At 37.5% G+C, this 15,751-nt stretch overlaps 2 protein-coding genes across 2 annotated transcripts; both read left to right on the top strand.

Annotated features, from left to right (window-relative positions):
• Positions 1-2,286: 2,286 nt before the first annotated feature.
• On the top strand, positions 2,287-5,994 carry LOC127796641 (NAD(P)H:quinone oxidoreductase). The gene is made up of 3 exons (XM_052328897.1): positions 2,287-2,487; positions 2,584-2,775; positions 5,433-5,994. Exons 1-3 carry the CDS (start codon positions 2,373-2,375, stop codon positions 5,735-5,737), a joined length of 612 nt encoding a protein of 203 aa, XP_052184857.1. The 5' UTR covers positions 2,287-2,372; the 3' UTR covers positions 5,738-5,994.
• Positions 5,995-8,100: 2,106 nt separating this feature from the next.
• LOC127797871 (phosphatidylinositol 4-phosphate 5-kinase 6-like) lies at positions 8,101-14,723 on the top strand. The gene is made up of 8 exons (XM_052331058.1): positions 8,101-9,643; positions 10,647-10,814; positions 11,180-11,345; positions 11,498-11,614; positions 11,720-11,913; positions 12,897-13,045; positions 13,128-13,200; positions 13,970-14,723. Exons 1-8 carry the CDS (start codon positions 8,472-8,474, stop codon positions 14,262-14,264), a joined length of 2,334 nt encoding a protein of 777 aa, XP_052187018.1. The 5' UTR covers positions 8,101-8,471; the 3' UTR covers positions 14,265-14,723.
• The last annotated feature ends 1,028 nt before the right edge of the window (positions 14,724-15,751 follow it).

Here is a 15,751-nt window from a genome sequence, read left to right as displayed (position 1 = left end):
GTTCATTGATTTTAAACTCACTTTCTTAACCTACTAATTCTAAACCCATTTACTTAATCTTTTCTTTTTTTTCAACTTAACCCACTAACTCTAAGCTCATTTACTTAGACTTTTCTTTTTCACATCAGCCCATTAACTCTAAATCCATTAATTTTATCAATTATAATCTCTAATGGATATCAAAAAATATTTTAAATACAAAAAAATTAATTATTATTATTCTCAAAATACTAGGATATTATAACTTCCACCTTCAGTTCATTAATAAATGGGAGTTTTTCCTCAACCCCTATGACAGAGAAAAACCTCCCAAGTTTGATAGGGATGGCAACTTAACTATAGAGGAGGCCAATAAGAGTACGGGTGAGCACAACTTTGATTAAAGTAATCGAACTGAACTGACAAATTCGGTCGGTTCGGTCATGTTATTATTTTTTTTTTTCAAAATTTGGATTCGGTTAATTTTTTTAGAAGATTCGATTTTCAGTGTTCGGGTCGATTTTTACTTGAAATATCTGAATCGAACCTCCATCCGAACAACCCTCCCCGCGAGCACAGCACCCCATGTTGGTTCTAGCAGAGACAGGACAACACCTTGCGCGGTTTCTACAGAGCGCAACACCCTACTCTCATTCTGGCAAAGGGTGGCACCCCTCGCGATGCGGGTTCTGTTCTCCATCCCGATAGCCTTCTCATGTTCTCCATCCCTTGCCTTATTCTCCCTGCGCGACATCTCATTGTAAATCTGCGATGTCTCTGAGCCTCTCATGTTTGTTTTCTCTTGAATCTCCATCCCTTCTGACGATGCCACTGTGCCGATCTATTATAATGGTGTCGTCATCCCTTCTGATGGTGTTCTCTATCCATCGCCTCACTAGGAGTCCCTTCTCTTTTCTTTCACCATCCTTCGCCGATGGTGAAGATGAAGACGAAGGTCGGAGACGAAGACGACGTCGATGGCCCTTTCGGTAAGTTTTTTGGCTACTTTTATTTTATATTGAAACCTAGATCTACAAAAATTCAACAATTAGATGCTTTTGATTTTTAGGTATGTGGGTCACCGTGATTTGGGGAATCCGATGATCGATCCCGATGATCGGAATCATCGGTCGGTTAGGTAGCCAGCAACAACAGTAAGGTCAAACTAATATTCGGTCTCTTACTTATTCTGTGTTCCAATATGGTTATCGTGCTTTAGATTTCGATTAGTTCAATTTCGATTAGTTCGATTTGTTAAGATTAATCGGTCAGTTCAATTACTACATATTTCGATTTATAATTTTTGATCAGGTCAGTTCGATTATAACAGACTGCATAACTGTAAATAAGAGATTGAAAAATGTCCAACCCATAAGATGAGCAGTTTGCAACTTCACTATTTTATTTGCTTTTTATTAAGTATGTGTTTTCCTAAAAGCTGGCAAGTGTTGTCCTTCTGTGTATTAATTTTTTTTTTTTGGATGTCCTTTACGAAACCTTTGCTCTCGATTTCACGATTTTTGATAATTAATTTATTTTCTTGTGTTTTATATATGTTGAAAAAAGTTTCACTTTCGTGTCTGTCATGCAGGATGTCGGGACATTTTTGGGATAAAAATATTATTGGTATACTTTTGTGTACACCTTGAACTACATAAAGATATACCAATAACAAAAAAATCCCTCGTGAAGTGCATAGAGACACGTGAGGTGTATATGAGACAAGAGATATTTTGTTCATAATATCTCCTTATGTAGTTCAAAATATACAAAAGTAATATACATCTAACATGATTTCTCTGAAATATTATGGCTGCTAGTACTACCATTTCTCTTGAAATTTAGATAATGTTTTTGTCTCATTAATGTATTTAATTTTAAATGACTCTTTGGACAAAAGGGAGTAGTTTTAATTGTCGCTGCCAATGCCATTAATGTTCAGCCTCGCTCAAAATTTGAATTTTGTTAAGAAATTATAAACAAAAAAGTATATTATTTGATATGCACTTAATTTTACACTATAATTTTTACATTTTGTTGTAAAAATAATAAAAAATCTAAAAAAACAAAAGAATATGAGCCGTGGGAGAATAGAAGATAAATTACAAAAATTAAGGAAGAAGATAAATTACAAAAATTAAAAAAAAGGTGTAAATAAAGGGAAATCACAAAGATATAAGCTTCCACTTTTAATTTAATTATTTTGTTGAAATTGAGAGTCCGACGGAGGATCGGTAACGACGATAATCTTAAAATATAAATTATATAATAAAAAGAAATAAAATTGGAAAATTGAATCCACTCCGCCCCTAAAGTCGTCTGTGAACTTGTCAATTCACAGTGGTCACCTCGGCCGCAACCCATTGCCGAGGTTCGAGACGGGAGAGAGAGAGATGGTTGGCGGCGTAGTAGCAGTAGCAGGCCGAGCGGTGCCGCCGACCTTAAAAATAGCAAGTCTATGCGGCTCTCTCCGCCAGGGCTCTTTCAATCGAGGCCTTCTCCGAACTGGTAATGTTTTGTTCTGTATCCACCATTTGTAAATGTTTTTCTTTCTAATCTTTCGATTCAACTGGATTGAGTCGAGGCGAATTGGATTTGGTACAGCGACGAAGATATGCAAAGAGTCGGTGGAGGGAATGGAGATCGAATACGTGGATATAGCTCCGCTTCCGATGCTGAACACCGACCTCGAGATAAACGGCGGCTTTCCTCCGCCGGTTGAAGCTTTCCGGCGCAAGATTCAGCAAGCTGACGCTTATCTCTTCGCTTCGCCCGAGTACAATTACTCTGTCACTGGTACTAAATTTCTGCTTGAACTTCTTCTTCTTCTTCCTTGCACTGACTGATCAGATTATACAACTAGTTAAATAAATAAATTATAGCAGATATCTAATTGAACTTAATGAGCTAAAATAGTACAGAAAATGAATACATCAAGTCCAAATAATTTCTAGATTGTCCATTACATTTTCCCCATGATTTTTTTCTGAAAGCTTCTTATTCTAATGTATCTTAAACGTTTGGTTTTCAAAAATTCCAGTTGAATTTCACGTCAAACGCTTCCCCATTTATTTTGGATTTCCTGGAACGTTTGTTGTAAACCAACCAGTGTCACACACTGCCACACATAAATATCTACTGTTATACGTATATTTGTATATGTTTCATGCTGGTCCGGCCCATTTATTTTGAATCTGGCAAAAATGACAGATGGAATGGAAGAGACAAAAGTTAGGGTATCTTCAGTCCCAGGTCCTTTTTATCTGTCAGCATTGAAAAGGTGAAGTTCCACAAAATACACGTGTCCTTGAGATGGGAATAAGCTATTGTACCATTTTTCTTCAGCCTGTCGATAATGATGAATATGATATTGCAAGATGAAGGTCACTTTTTAAAAAAAAATAGTATCTGTTCTTCAAAACTAGACAGAATCAGAAAAATGCTTTTAATGAACTGATTCTAAAATTACTATTTTCAGAAAATTATCTCATATATCTCAGATTTATAAATAAAAGCTTGGTCGTACCAGTCCCAATAATTGTTACCGTTGGAAAAGAAATAGGAACAATTATTTTTACTTTCACAATTTTAGATTTCAAAACAGTGAAATAAAGGAATTTAAACTCAAAAATGGCTGTATCTTCCGATGGAGTAAAGACATGATTATGAATGGCACCATGACCTGGATTATCTCTGAAGCAGGGGCGAAATCGCATCTTTCAATTCCCTTATATGTTTTATGTTGCATGCATGCCGTCAAGTTGGGACATTTTACGAATATGTGCTGGCCTCAGAGTCAACCATGCCTGCATAGCAATGCCCTAACCCAGGTGTAATGGCTAGAAGATAAGTAGTAGTACTAGATTCTATTTGGACGGTGGAATTTCCTGTTCTGATGGGCCCAAATGTATGTTGGAAAATTGGCACAAATTAGTATTGTGGCATGTTACATTAAGGCTAAATTTTAAGTGAACCCGTTAAATATTTTAATCGGGTCAAAGTGGATTCATATTCTCCATAATGAGGAAATCGATTTGGTATATTTATATGCCCAAAGATAAATGGGTGAATGAGAAGTGGATACTCAAAAGTATATCTATTGAGTTGGGAAAATATTAAGGGAATATTCTTGTCTCACATGGAAAAAACAACATAGCCTCTTGATGTTTATATGGGTTTACACATTTTATTAAGAGTGAGCTTGTTAGACAAGAGGCTCTCTCTTGTGCGCTTGCCGGGGGGAGGAAATCCCAGGCCCGGTGAACCGAACTTGTGTGCAAGCACACGAATGCAGCGCCAAAATGAGCACCCGGGCTGAGCTACGTTTTGCTATTTCCCTTTTATTTTTATCCTGGAATTCACAGAGCCTGTAATTGTTAACTGTTAGGAAATTGAAGAGGGAGGCTGCTACAGATTGCAGCGTTAAGTGCACGGCTGTTATAGGACTTTTAAAGTGCCCTAAATGCCAATAAAGGCTGGTTTAATGGGCAGTAACAACCTGATTTAATTGGTTTTAATCCTTGTAACAGCCAAGCCTTGTGAATGTTGTAACATCCAATGCCATTCAGTGCCATTTACTAACGATTCTCCTATAAATAGAAACCCTCGGTTTCTTTGCAAAACACAGCTCTCAATTCACGAAATCCGCATTCTCCAAAACGTTCTGATATTTTGATAGTGTTCGGCCATTGTTCTTGTTCGCTGTAAGGCTCTGAAGTATTTGTGCTAACTTCATAGCTCGTATACTGTTGTACCCTGGGAGATAGACACCCAACCAACCTCAAGCACTCCCAGTGAGGAGGCAAATTTATTTTAAGGGCACTGTGTATCACACAGGCCTCGGTTCTCTATCCGTGCACTATTTCGGTTCAATTTCATATTCTGCTGTGCTTTTCTTTTCTTTTATGCTGTATTATATTCCCCACTACTACTGTTCAGTTTTATGTTATATTCTGTTAGTTTTATTTATATAGTATTATATTTCTAACAATGTATGTTTACAAAATCAAGTTTGGGGTTTTGGCATGACAATTTCCCTGACGTGGCTTGTCATTTGTGTTCCATCTTTGCTTCTTGTCAATTTGTTGGGTTAGAATGCTTTTTCCAGGTCTAAGGTTACATTAAAATTAAAGAATGTCCACTTAAAGCTTGTAGTTCTTGCAGGCAAAACTGCACATGAGTAGCTTGCATCTCAATCAAGAATGTTGTAACTTGTCAAAGTTCCCCCCACCAGTGCAGAATGCCTCCTTTCTATTTTTGATACTCCTAGCCTTCATAAAAGAAAAACGAATCTTCTTATTTCCTGCATAGTGAATTGTGAATTGGGTACATTGTCAGTAAAAAAAAATAATAAAATGAACCTTTACCGTTTATTCAGTTTAAACCGAACTTTCACTTTCATTTTATATTTTTGGCCACTGATCAACTTTCTCCCCTTGACCGCTTTGTACTAGGACCTTTGAAGAATGCCATTGACTGGGGATCTCGACCGCCAAATGTTTGGGGTGATAAGGCTGCAGCTATTATAAGCGCTGGAGGAGGGTTTGGAGGGGGGAGATCACAGTACCATCTCCGCCAAATTGGTGTGTACATCGATCTACATTTCATAAACAAGCCAGAGTTTTTCCTGAATGCCTTCCAACCTCCTATGAAGTTTGACAACGAAGGTAACTTGATCGACGAGGAGGCCAAGGAGCTTGTGAAAGCAATTCTGCTATCTTTAAAGGCCTTCACCTTGCGACTCCAGCACAAAGGATGAGCCATTTTGTTCTTTCACCATGGAAATGCATGCATGAACTCACCGAACTTGTATTGTTCTTACTTCTGGTGTGTTGTATGCTCTGAAATAAGCTTCCCCCGGCTCAGTCCTTGTTGCCGCTTATTATATGTTAGCCAGGAATTTCTTCCATTTCATAGTGGTAGTCTCAGTCTGTCTTCATGCGGGACAACAGGAGGATCTTATTTTAATTATGCTTACTTCCTTTGACCTTCGAATTTAGACGTTTTATTTTTCAAGGTTTTATGGTCTCATGCCTCTCAAAATATAAATTAAAAGAGGGTCTAGAGCTCGAGGCTCTTTGTTTCCTTGAGGGTGGAGGAGGTGCCTACTTCCTTGGGTTGTGCCTACATCTGCATGGAATGCAATATGCAAATGCCCGTGGCGGTACCATTTCACGACGTGCAAGCACCAATATGACGGAAGCTGCTGCGGTCCAACCCCCGCAGGCGAGAGTTGTGCCCATTTTTTATGCAAAACTTCCATATTAGAAAATTTAAACTTATACCCATCTAATTGTAACATTTTATCCCAACGTTTTCTTTGGATTCTCATTTTATTTGGTTCCAACAGCACCCTCTTTAAAATTATATATATTTTTAGTTGATGCTAGCAATTCTATTTTATAAAATTTTTAACTTTTGGTCTACCATCGTTCTAGTCTCAAAATTAAGTAAAATTATCAAACTTATCTTGTACCAAATTTTCTAGACTATTGCACAATCTTGTACTATTTTCTTTTTCTCTTGCCTTACTAATCCAACTATCAAACAATAATTGATACACTTGTAACATGAGAGAAATGTGAAATCGATTTTTAGTAAAAACAAAATAGTTAATCTCTTATTAAATGAAAAATAATAATAAAAGAGATGAGATGTCCTAACAAATTAATTTGGACACCATCATATTAGTTTATACTCTTGATAAAAAATCAAAACAAGAATGTTTGTTAACTTGAACAACTTTCAAATTTGAGCTAAATTAACAGTTAAAGTAAAGGGTTAATTATATCAAGCATTTTTGAGTTTTGACAAAAAAAATCACATACCTCCCTTCACATTTGAAAAATGACACAGAATTTCCTTGAGATTATTAATTACGTATCACTTTCTCTCATGTTAGTTAAAATATTTATTAATTTTTTTAAATACCAAAAGTGCATTTTCTCACTTGTCTTATTCTCTATAAAAAATTATATATATAAAAATAAAGAATTATAGGTGGTGGTAGACCGCCTTATCAATTGAACAAAGAGATTTGGTTTCTCCGAGTAGAACCCATTGTTGGTCTGGTACCTTTAGAAGGAACCCCTTATTAGTTCTTATGGAAAAAGCGAAAGGGGAGAGAGGGGAAGGGGAGGGTTGATGAGTAAAATGGAAGAAACCTATCAACAATAGGGTTGCACGAGACTTGATTGTTGTGGGGCTTTTGGGAGAAACAAAGATAGAGAAAAAAAAATGTTAAGATACCCCCACGGGGTAGCTCAATGATGGAGGAGGAAAATGATGGTAAGGATGTCATAGGTTCAAGTGATGGGAGGAGCAGTTTGGGAATAAGTGATGTAATTTTTACTTAATTATATGTCGTTAGAGCCAATACTGATTCTGCTGACTGAAATCAGACTCGAATTTACCTGCCTGTGGTTCTTGGGGGGTCATAGGCCCAGCATTAAGGGAGTGCAAGTACCGATACTTGGATTATCAAAAAAAAAAAAGATGTTAAGAGATAGTGAGAAGTTGTGTGAGATGAGATTAACTCTATTGTTAAAAAGAATTTTCTCGTTATTCAAATTGAGATAAAGATATACTTTTATTGTTGACGAGAAAGATTGATAAGAAAGTGATCAATTTTTTTTAGCAATAGGTGGGGTGGAATTATCTAATATTGTTTGGAGAGATTGGTGAAGCTTGGTTTTGTTGCTTAACAAAATAAGAGCGAGAGAGTTAACAAAAGCACGTATGAAAATAAGAGTGAGAAAGATAGTTAAAGTTATATGGGTGAAATAACTTTTTTACTTAATTTTTAAGAAAATTAATTTGTTATTTGTGTCAGACAATCTATCAATTATCCAACGTGGGCAATCAGGGGGTGTGGACCCAATACTTTTTTACTAGTCTGTGTCAGGCAACATAATTATTATCTGATGTGAACAATAAATCGGAACTATAATTTTTAAATAATAAAAGAGTATTTGTCATTTTTAAAATTTCAGGTCATAACTTTGTTAAAATTAAAAAATTGGCCCTTCAGTCAATTGTGATTTCTCATGGATGAGAAGAAAATAAAACGAAATCCAACAACATTGAATGCTAAAATTAGAAGCATTCAGGTAAAGGGTTGGGTTGAAATGGCAAACACGTAACCGGACGGAACACCATTGTTTGTCATCCTTGCAACTACTTGGTCTGTCAAGAACTTTAGGAGCGAAAATCGGCAGCTTTGGCTAATGGCTCCCACACAATCAGAAAGAAAAAGAAAAGAAAAACACAAAACAGAAAACACAGAACACCGAAATCAATGAAAAGGCCACCTCTTGGTTCCTTTCCGCCCTTTTGCGTTACAATCATCCTAACAACTCCCTCTTTTTTTCGACAATCTCGTACACCCATTTGAAAACAACACGCAGAACTTCCCCACCCATTTGAAAAAGATCGGATTTTCAGGGATGGGTTAGGAATGAAAGAGGAAGTTGGAGCCGTTGTTGGAAGAGAGAATGAACAAGGATTTGGCGAGCATTGTGAAGGCCTGGGAGTACGCCAGAGTCCGGAAGAAAAGATCCAACAGCATATGCGCAACAATGTCGGTTGCCCCCGCCGACGAAGGCGACGAGGGCGACGCCGACGATGACCTGGCTGTGAAGGTCCTGCCCAACGGCGACATGTACATGGGCCAGTGGGTTGATAACCTCCCCCACGGTCAGGGAAAGTACTTGTGGACAGACGGCTGTATGTACTTTGGTGAATGGTTCAACGGCAAGACCAATGGCAAGGGCAGATTCAGCTGGCCCTCTGGCGCCACCTATGAGGGGGAATTCAAGAATGGCTATATGGATGGCCAGGGGACTTATACTGGGGCAGAAGGGGCCACTTACAGAGGCTCTTGGGCAATGAATTTGAAGGAGGGGAAGGGGACTAAGATGTTTTTCAATGGGGATTACTATGAAGGGGAGTGGCAGAAGGGGTTGCCGGATGGAAAGGGAAGGTACCATTGGAGCAATGGGAACCATTATATCGGGCAATGGAGGAATGGGATCATGAATGGAAATGGAACCATGATTTGGGCTAACGGGAATAGGTATGATGGGTTTTGGGAGGATGGGTTTCCTAAGGGGAATGGGACATTCAGATGGGGTGATGGGAGTTTCTATGTGGGGATGTGGAGTAAGGATGCCAAAGAGCAGACGGGGACTTATTACCCGGCAGGATCACAGGTTGAGCAGAATGATTGGGATCCCCAGCAGGTGTTTTTGGAGGATTTGAGTGATTGTAAGATCTGTCCTGGTGAGAAGATCTCTGTGTTCCCTTCCGAGAAGATGCTTAATCCGGGTGATGTTGAAGGCGAGTCGGTGCAGAAGCAGCCCGCGTGTAGACCTCCAAAAGGAGGTGAAACAAAGGGGAGGACTTCTGTGGATGGGAGGCTGAGCAATGGTGGGGCAAACAGTTTGGAATCGGATGCTGATGGTGGCGCTGATCCTGTTGATGGATGTTTAGAGGCAGGGAAAGAGGCTGAAGAAGGCATGGGAAGCCTCCAACTTGATGATGTGGATTTGTCCGGGGGAACCAAACCACATCAGATCAGAATTCAGCAACCGAGGAGACAAGGGGTGACAATATCTAGGGGACATAAAAATTATGACCTCATGCTCAATCTGCAACTTGGAATAAGGTACTCGACCCATCGTTCTTTTTTAAGCAAGCTGTTGATCATTATTGCTGCTTATGTTGCATGGATATGACTTCCTAAACAGAGTTCCTTATGAAATAACTACTCCTTGAAAAGATCACTCTTTCTTTAGTTATCTGACATAAAGCAGCTTCATTGATTGTTGCTCTTATTTGGTAAAATCAGCAGGTTGATTTCTCCTTTTAAGTAGAACAAACAAAATATTTGCCAAAACCTGTCGTTGTTATATTCAGTCAAACAAAGATGAATGTAATGCTTTCTTGAAGCAAATTGTTAGCCCCCACTTAAGTTTTCTAGACATTTCATATATATGTATTTATGTATTTTCCCTTTCAACAATCCCAACTGTAGGTCAGCCATATGCATATATTTCTGTTCCCCCATTTCAGCTTATGGAAATTGCCTCTGGCCCTCTCTTTCTGGAAAGGATCCTGCAAACGAAATACATTGAGAAATACAGGGCTTCGAGTCATACATAGGATAAATGTGGTAGATTTGTTGGTAGTGGCGGATATGAAGTGTCAGAAATAAAAGGAATGCACTTAGTTCTGTTGATACTTGTGAAACTAATGGTGCAAAAGTGAAAATTTATAATTTGTAACTTGCAGGAATTGATTTTAGAAGAGAAAACAATGTGTTTGGTGTTTGGTCTTTGGCTCTCAGATTTGTTTATGTTATGTGACTCATAGCACCAGAAAACGATTGCAGCATTTATGGACAATTAAATAAATATGAAGAATTCCTCTTTTTTTTTTTTTTTTTTTTGCATTCCCTATCCCTCTCTCTCTTTCTCTCGCTGCTTGCTCAACTTGAACAGTAACAAAATCTTTATAATGTTGAACTGTGGAGGTGTTATCCTTTTCTAAGTTTTTCAGAAGGCCATGACTTAGTTCAAAAAGTATCATGCCTCACTTGGTATTGTCATATCTCCATTTACGAATACAAGTCAGATTTTTTAACACACATATGTGGTGCCAATGCACAGACATTCTGTTGGAAGACCAGCTCCAGCTACATCTCTTGATTTGAAGCCTTCAGCTTTTGATCCTAAGGAGAAAGTATGGACCAAATTTCCACCTGAAGGATCAAAAAATACTCCACCTCACCAGTCTTGTGAATTCAGATGGAAGGATTACTGTCCATTGGTTTTCAGGTCTGTGCAAAAAAATATATATTACTGTGGATTAACTAGTCCTGCCAATAATATAGCAACATCACAAGCCTCAAATCTTTATATATATAGTTGCATATCTGCACCTCCCCGTGCTCCTTCCATCCCACCAAGGCCAAGAAGATAAATGAAGCAGAAAGTGGTCTTTGGAGTTCAAGGAGATTGGTATTTGCTTGTTGGCAAATTCTATAATCTCAAGTGTCAATGAGTGAAGTTCTTTTATCATGATGAGATTTTTTTTTTTCTTTTTTGGTTTATCTCCCTAATTGTGTGCTTCTACATTGGCTTCAATTTTAGAGCATAATGTGGCTACAAATTTAATTGAAACCAGTAACATATATTGTCAGGTCTCTGAGAAAATTGTTCAAGGTGGACCCAGCTGATTACATGTTGTCCATCTGCGGTAATGATGCCCTTCGCGAGCTCTCATCCCCTGGAAAAAGCGGAAGCTTCTTTTACTTAACCAATGATGACAAGTACATGATAAAGACAATGAGGAAGGCAGAAGCTAAAGTGAGTTCTTTTTCTTCTGACCGTCATCTGAGTTACTGAATTGGCAATCTAGTGTTCTTTTTTCTGCAGCATATCTTAGCAGTTCTTTCATAAATCTGACTTACAAGTGATGCCTTTTGTGCTCTAGTCCTAACTGATCAAAACCACTGCAGGTTTTAATTAGGATGCTTCCAGCTTACTATAATCATGTCCGATCTTTTGAGAATACTCTTATCACCAAATATTTTGGCCTTCATTGTGTGAAATTGACAGGGTCTACCCAGAGGAAGGTAAATTGAAAGTAATTTGCCCTCTCACTGAAATTCTGAATTGTGATTTGTGAATTTCCATGAAGTCAAAAGCTGTACTTAAACATATTGGCATTGACATCTCAGGTGCGATTTGTTATAATGGGAAATCTGTTCTGTACTGAGTACCCTATTCATCGACGTTTTGACTTAAAAGGTTCTTCCCTTGGCCGTACAACTGATAAAGCTGAGGATGAAATTGATGCAACGACAACCCTTAAGGACCTTGATCTCAATTTTCTTTTCCGACTGCAGGAAGATTGGTTCCAAGAATTTTGCAGGTAAACCTTTAATTTTTTTTTTTTTTTGAGAGCAAAAATGATAATATTAAAGATAAAATTAACCCCCTCTCTAACGGCTTAAGTTTTTAAATGAGATTCTAATTAACAATTCAACATAATATCAAATTAGGTAAAGGTCTTTGACTCCTGAGTTCAAACCTCACTACTAACCTAATATTTAAATTATTGCATGTTTTTGGTCTAGTTATGCACTGAAACTTGACCACATGTGAGGGGGCGCGTGAAAACCACTAAGGACCTTTACCCAAAACCCACACACAGACAGTTTTCATGCATTAATAGGAAGGGGATGAGTAGAGTCCTCCACATTGATGCATTGATAGGCTTTTTGAACACCCCAAACACAAGAAAAGCCAGACTATAAATAATAACATAACTAAAATATGAACAAACTGATGCCTCAGAACACCAAAAAGGTTTTATATCCAACCCACTGTTAGAAAGACCTCCCAAACAAGCATATTCTCCCCAAAGACGCTTGACTAAGTACCATAGGGGCCACAGAGTTTAATTCTCTGAAAATCCCAAAAATGTGGTTCCAAACATTCAAGAGCTTTGAGATTTTAATTTAAGTGGATACTGTTTTAAGAGATCAAGAATTGGGAGGTGGGGGAGGGAGAGAGCTTTTTCATTGATTCTTTCCAAGAAGAAAACATTAAGTTGATTGGCAACAATGAGTTTTATGTTTGTCAATCAATTCACAGGCTGAGGAAAAATCTTAAAGTTATAGAGGGATAAGTCTTTTATGGAAAGCATTTATGAGACAGTACGATGAAGTATAGGATGGTCAGATGGACAACAAGTGTACTACTACAAATGGTGCATGGTGTGCTCCTTCATCCTGAAAATACAATTCTAAAATCAATTATAAAAGGAGGATGCTTTTAGATAAATGTTCATATTGTCTTTGTACTCAGCTCTTCATGCAAAAGTTATAAGTTTCCGTTTTGTACTTAATGCAGGCAAGTGGACAGGGACTGTGACTTGCTTGAACAGGAGAGAATCATGGACTACAGTCTTTTGGTTGGTATACACTTTAGAGGAATTACTCCATATACTAGAGAAGACCTCAATGAAGAGGGTCGTACTTCTGGAGTCCACACTCCTGCTGGTTCAACTCTTATCTATCAACTTGTTCTCTTCACATTTTCATATAGTTGCTGATCGCTCAAGAACAATTTCATCTTCTCCAGGTAGCAGAGACCCTGCTAATGATGAAGCAGCTTCAAAAGCAGAAATGGATCAGTTTCTCTGTGACCCTGACCGGTGAGCATAAACTTGTGAATGTTGTGATGACGGAAATGATGGTGATAACAATAATTATGTTAAGTTTTGAAATATCTGCAATTTGTTCGGAGACTACTCAATTATGCATTCTTACATTATATTATCATGGATGCTCTAGATTGTTCTAAATCAGTGATGATTTCTCTAAGTTAATCAAGAATTTCTTCTATGACAACACATTTGCTTCCTCCCACTTAACATGCGTTCTCTTTTCCCCCAAGTCAGATTTGATTTTGGATTCTTCCTCTACTTTTCAGATTTACCCCTGCAAGTACAAAACAATTTACTAATAGTTACCAAGTTCATGGTATCTTTCCAAAAAGAAAATGAATTTTTTTTGAAAAGTTGTTCATGGTTTGTAGTAGTTTATTTTTTCGTGCCATAGCCGAAAGACTATTGATGGAGGACAATAGGAAATATATTAGAAGATATTATTAATATTTTTTGTTATCTGTCTTAGAATATTTTTGTTTATTTCTTTCCTAATTAGTTTTGGAAAGATTATATTTCCAAGATTTAGGATGCTAGTTAGATAGGATTTGATCTTTGATATATTTCCTAACTAACTAGGATCTCTAGTCTATATAAATCTCCTTTTGTGATGCATTATTAGGTAGACTTTGATTATTGATATTGAATTTGAAAATTGACTGAGTAATCAAGTTTACTCTCTGTTTTTGTTTCGGGCTTTGCATCAACTATACCCTGCACTTCTCATTGTTTACAAAAATAGATCGATACCTTTCAGGTTGGCGTCCCTCAGATTAGGCGAAAGCATGCCAGCACGGGCTGAGCAGACAGTGAGAAGCATCGGTGAAAATGGCGAGGTTCAGTTAATTGGAGAACCAACAGGAGAGTTATACGATGTCATCCTTTTCTTTGGTATAATAGATATACTACAGGATTACGACATTAGCAAGAAGCTTGAGCACGCATACAAGTCAATCCAATATGACCCAACTTCAATATCTGCTGTTGATCCAAAGCAATACTCCAGACGTTTCCGCGATTTCGTCTTCAAAGTTTTTGCAGAAGACGGTTAAAGTTGAAGACTAACCTGCATCATAAACTTGTAGCTGATAGGAAAAGCATGTATAGCTGGTCTCTGATGAAGAATCTGCAGATTATAGTTTGCCTATCAACTAAAATCAGCCACCTCCTTGCCATCATCTGGCATGGCATTGGATGATTTAATTTTATCCACCAGGGTTACATGGTTCAGTAATTTGGCAGTGTGATATCTTCTCCTAGTTCAATTCTCATTTATATTCATGGCTACAGATGTGATTTTTGTTTTAGCGAGGTTGTATAGACCAGCATTGAGAATCCAAGCTACTCAACTCAAGCCTGTTCAATTGTAAATGATATTTTAAGGGGAGTGGGATATACCGGTGCTGGAATTGTTTTTTGTATCCAATTTTTTCAGTCCCAGAAGGTGGCAGTCTCTGGGATTTCAGTGCAGAATAATAATGTACAGAGGGATAATTTGCTATGTGAATGAAATTCTTTGCTGGACTGGGACTGGTTCTATGGATTTATACTTTTTTCCTTCAAATTTCATCAATATCTCTGGAGGGCTTGCAAGTTCATGATGCATGTGTTTGGTAGGTTATTATAAAAAATTGCATGTGTTTGGTAGGGATTGAATGGAAATGATAGAAGGCCAAGGGTTAGGGTTACTTGTTGGATGGGTGTTGAATAGGAATTTAAATATAAAAAATTTAATATCCATCACATATACTTAATATATTTTTAAATATTTTAAGTGACATTTTCCTATAATTATAAAATAGTTTATACAATAATATTAACAAAAAATTATGATGAAAATGAAATAAAACTCAAGATTGAGCATTTAAATGATAAAAAATTATGTATGCATCAGCAAAATGGTAGATGGTATTTGAATAGTCACCTCAACTCCTTCCAAATATCTTAAGATTATTATTACTCAACATCTGAAGATAAAATAGAAAGCAAAAAATAAATAAATAAATAAATAAAACACCCAGTTGGTTGAATCAAATTGGTTCATCCGGTTCCTAGTCTAACGGTTCAATGCACAGTTATTTGTTGCCCTCCGGACTGGTTTGTCAACTGGGTCCTGTCTTGTTCTCTAAACATTGGTTGAAACATCCACCATAACCCGCCTGACTAAAACAGCACTGGGAATGAACAGATCATTCAAACCAGCAGGACCACCTGAAAAGCAACCTCTTAAAAATTTTGGAAGATGGCTTTCTAGTTCTCACGAGTCATCTGTAAGCATAAAATGAAAACCAATCACCAATTGTCACCTTAGCAACATATGTCATTGTACTCAAAGAATGGCAAAATGAAACATTTGCAAAAATGATTGGTTACGGTGAATTTATGCGGTGGCCATCTCTACATGTGGCCTTCTGTCCTGTACTTCATTTACATCTGTTATTATGCAGTTCTTGATGTTGATTGCACTTGTTATGTTCAGAGACACAATGTTTGTTAAATTGCATGTCTCACTATAATTTTCCGGGAAAGTACATGGAGC

Source organism: Diospyros lotus, chromosome 1 (assembly GCF_014633365.1).
Source record: "Diospyros lotus cultivar Yz01 chromosome 1, ASM1463336v1, whole genome shotgun sequence".
Taxonomy (NCBI): domain Eukaryota; kingdom Viridiplantae; phylum Streptophyta; class Magnoliopsida; order Ericales; family Ebenaceae; genus Diospyros; species Diospyros lotus.
Note: the sequence above shows the minus strand (reverse complement) of the source record. Positions and strands in the feature narration are given on the sequence as shown.

What these genes read in the sequence shown, in the direction of transcription:
- LOC127796641 (XM_052328897.1), top strand. Translation starts at nt 2,373, where the DNA reads ATGGTTGGCGGCGTAGTAGCAGTAGCAGGCCGAGCGGTGCCGCCGACC. An exon ending in TCGAGGCCTTCTCCGAACTG is followed by an intron (nt 2,488 to 2,583) that starts GTAATGTTTTGT and finishes GATTTGGTACAG; the next exon opens with CGACGAAGATATGCAAAGAG. An exon ending in GTACAATTACTCTGTCACTG is followed by an intron (nt 2,776 to 5,432) that starts GTACTAAATTTC and finishes GCTTTGTACTAG; the next exon opens with GACCTTTGAAGAATGCCATT.
- LOC127797871 (XM_052331058.1), top strand. Translation starts at nt 8,472, where the DNA reads ATGAACAAGGATTTGGCGAGCATTGTGAAGGCCTGGGAGTACGCCAGA. An exon ending in CAGGGTCTACCCAGAGGAAG is followed by an intron (nt 11,615 to 11,719) that starts GTAAATTGAAAG and finishes TTGACATCTCAG; the next exon opens with GTGCGATTTGTTATAATGGG. An exon ending in TTTCTCTGTGACCCTGACCG is followed by an intron (nt 13,201 to 13,969) that starts GTGAGCATAAAC and finishes GATACCTTTCAG; the next exon opens with GTTGGCGTCCCTCAGATTAG.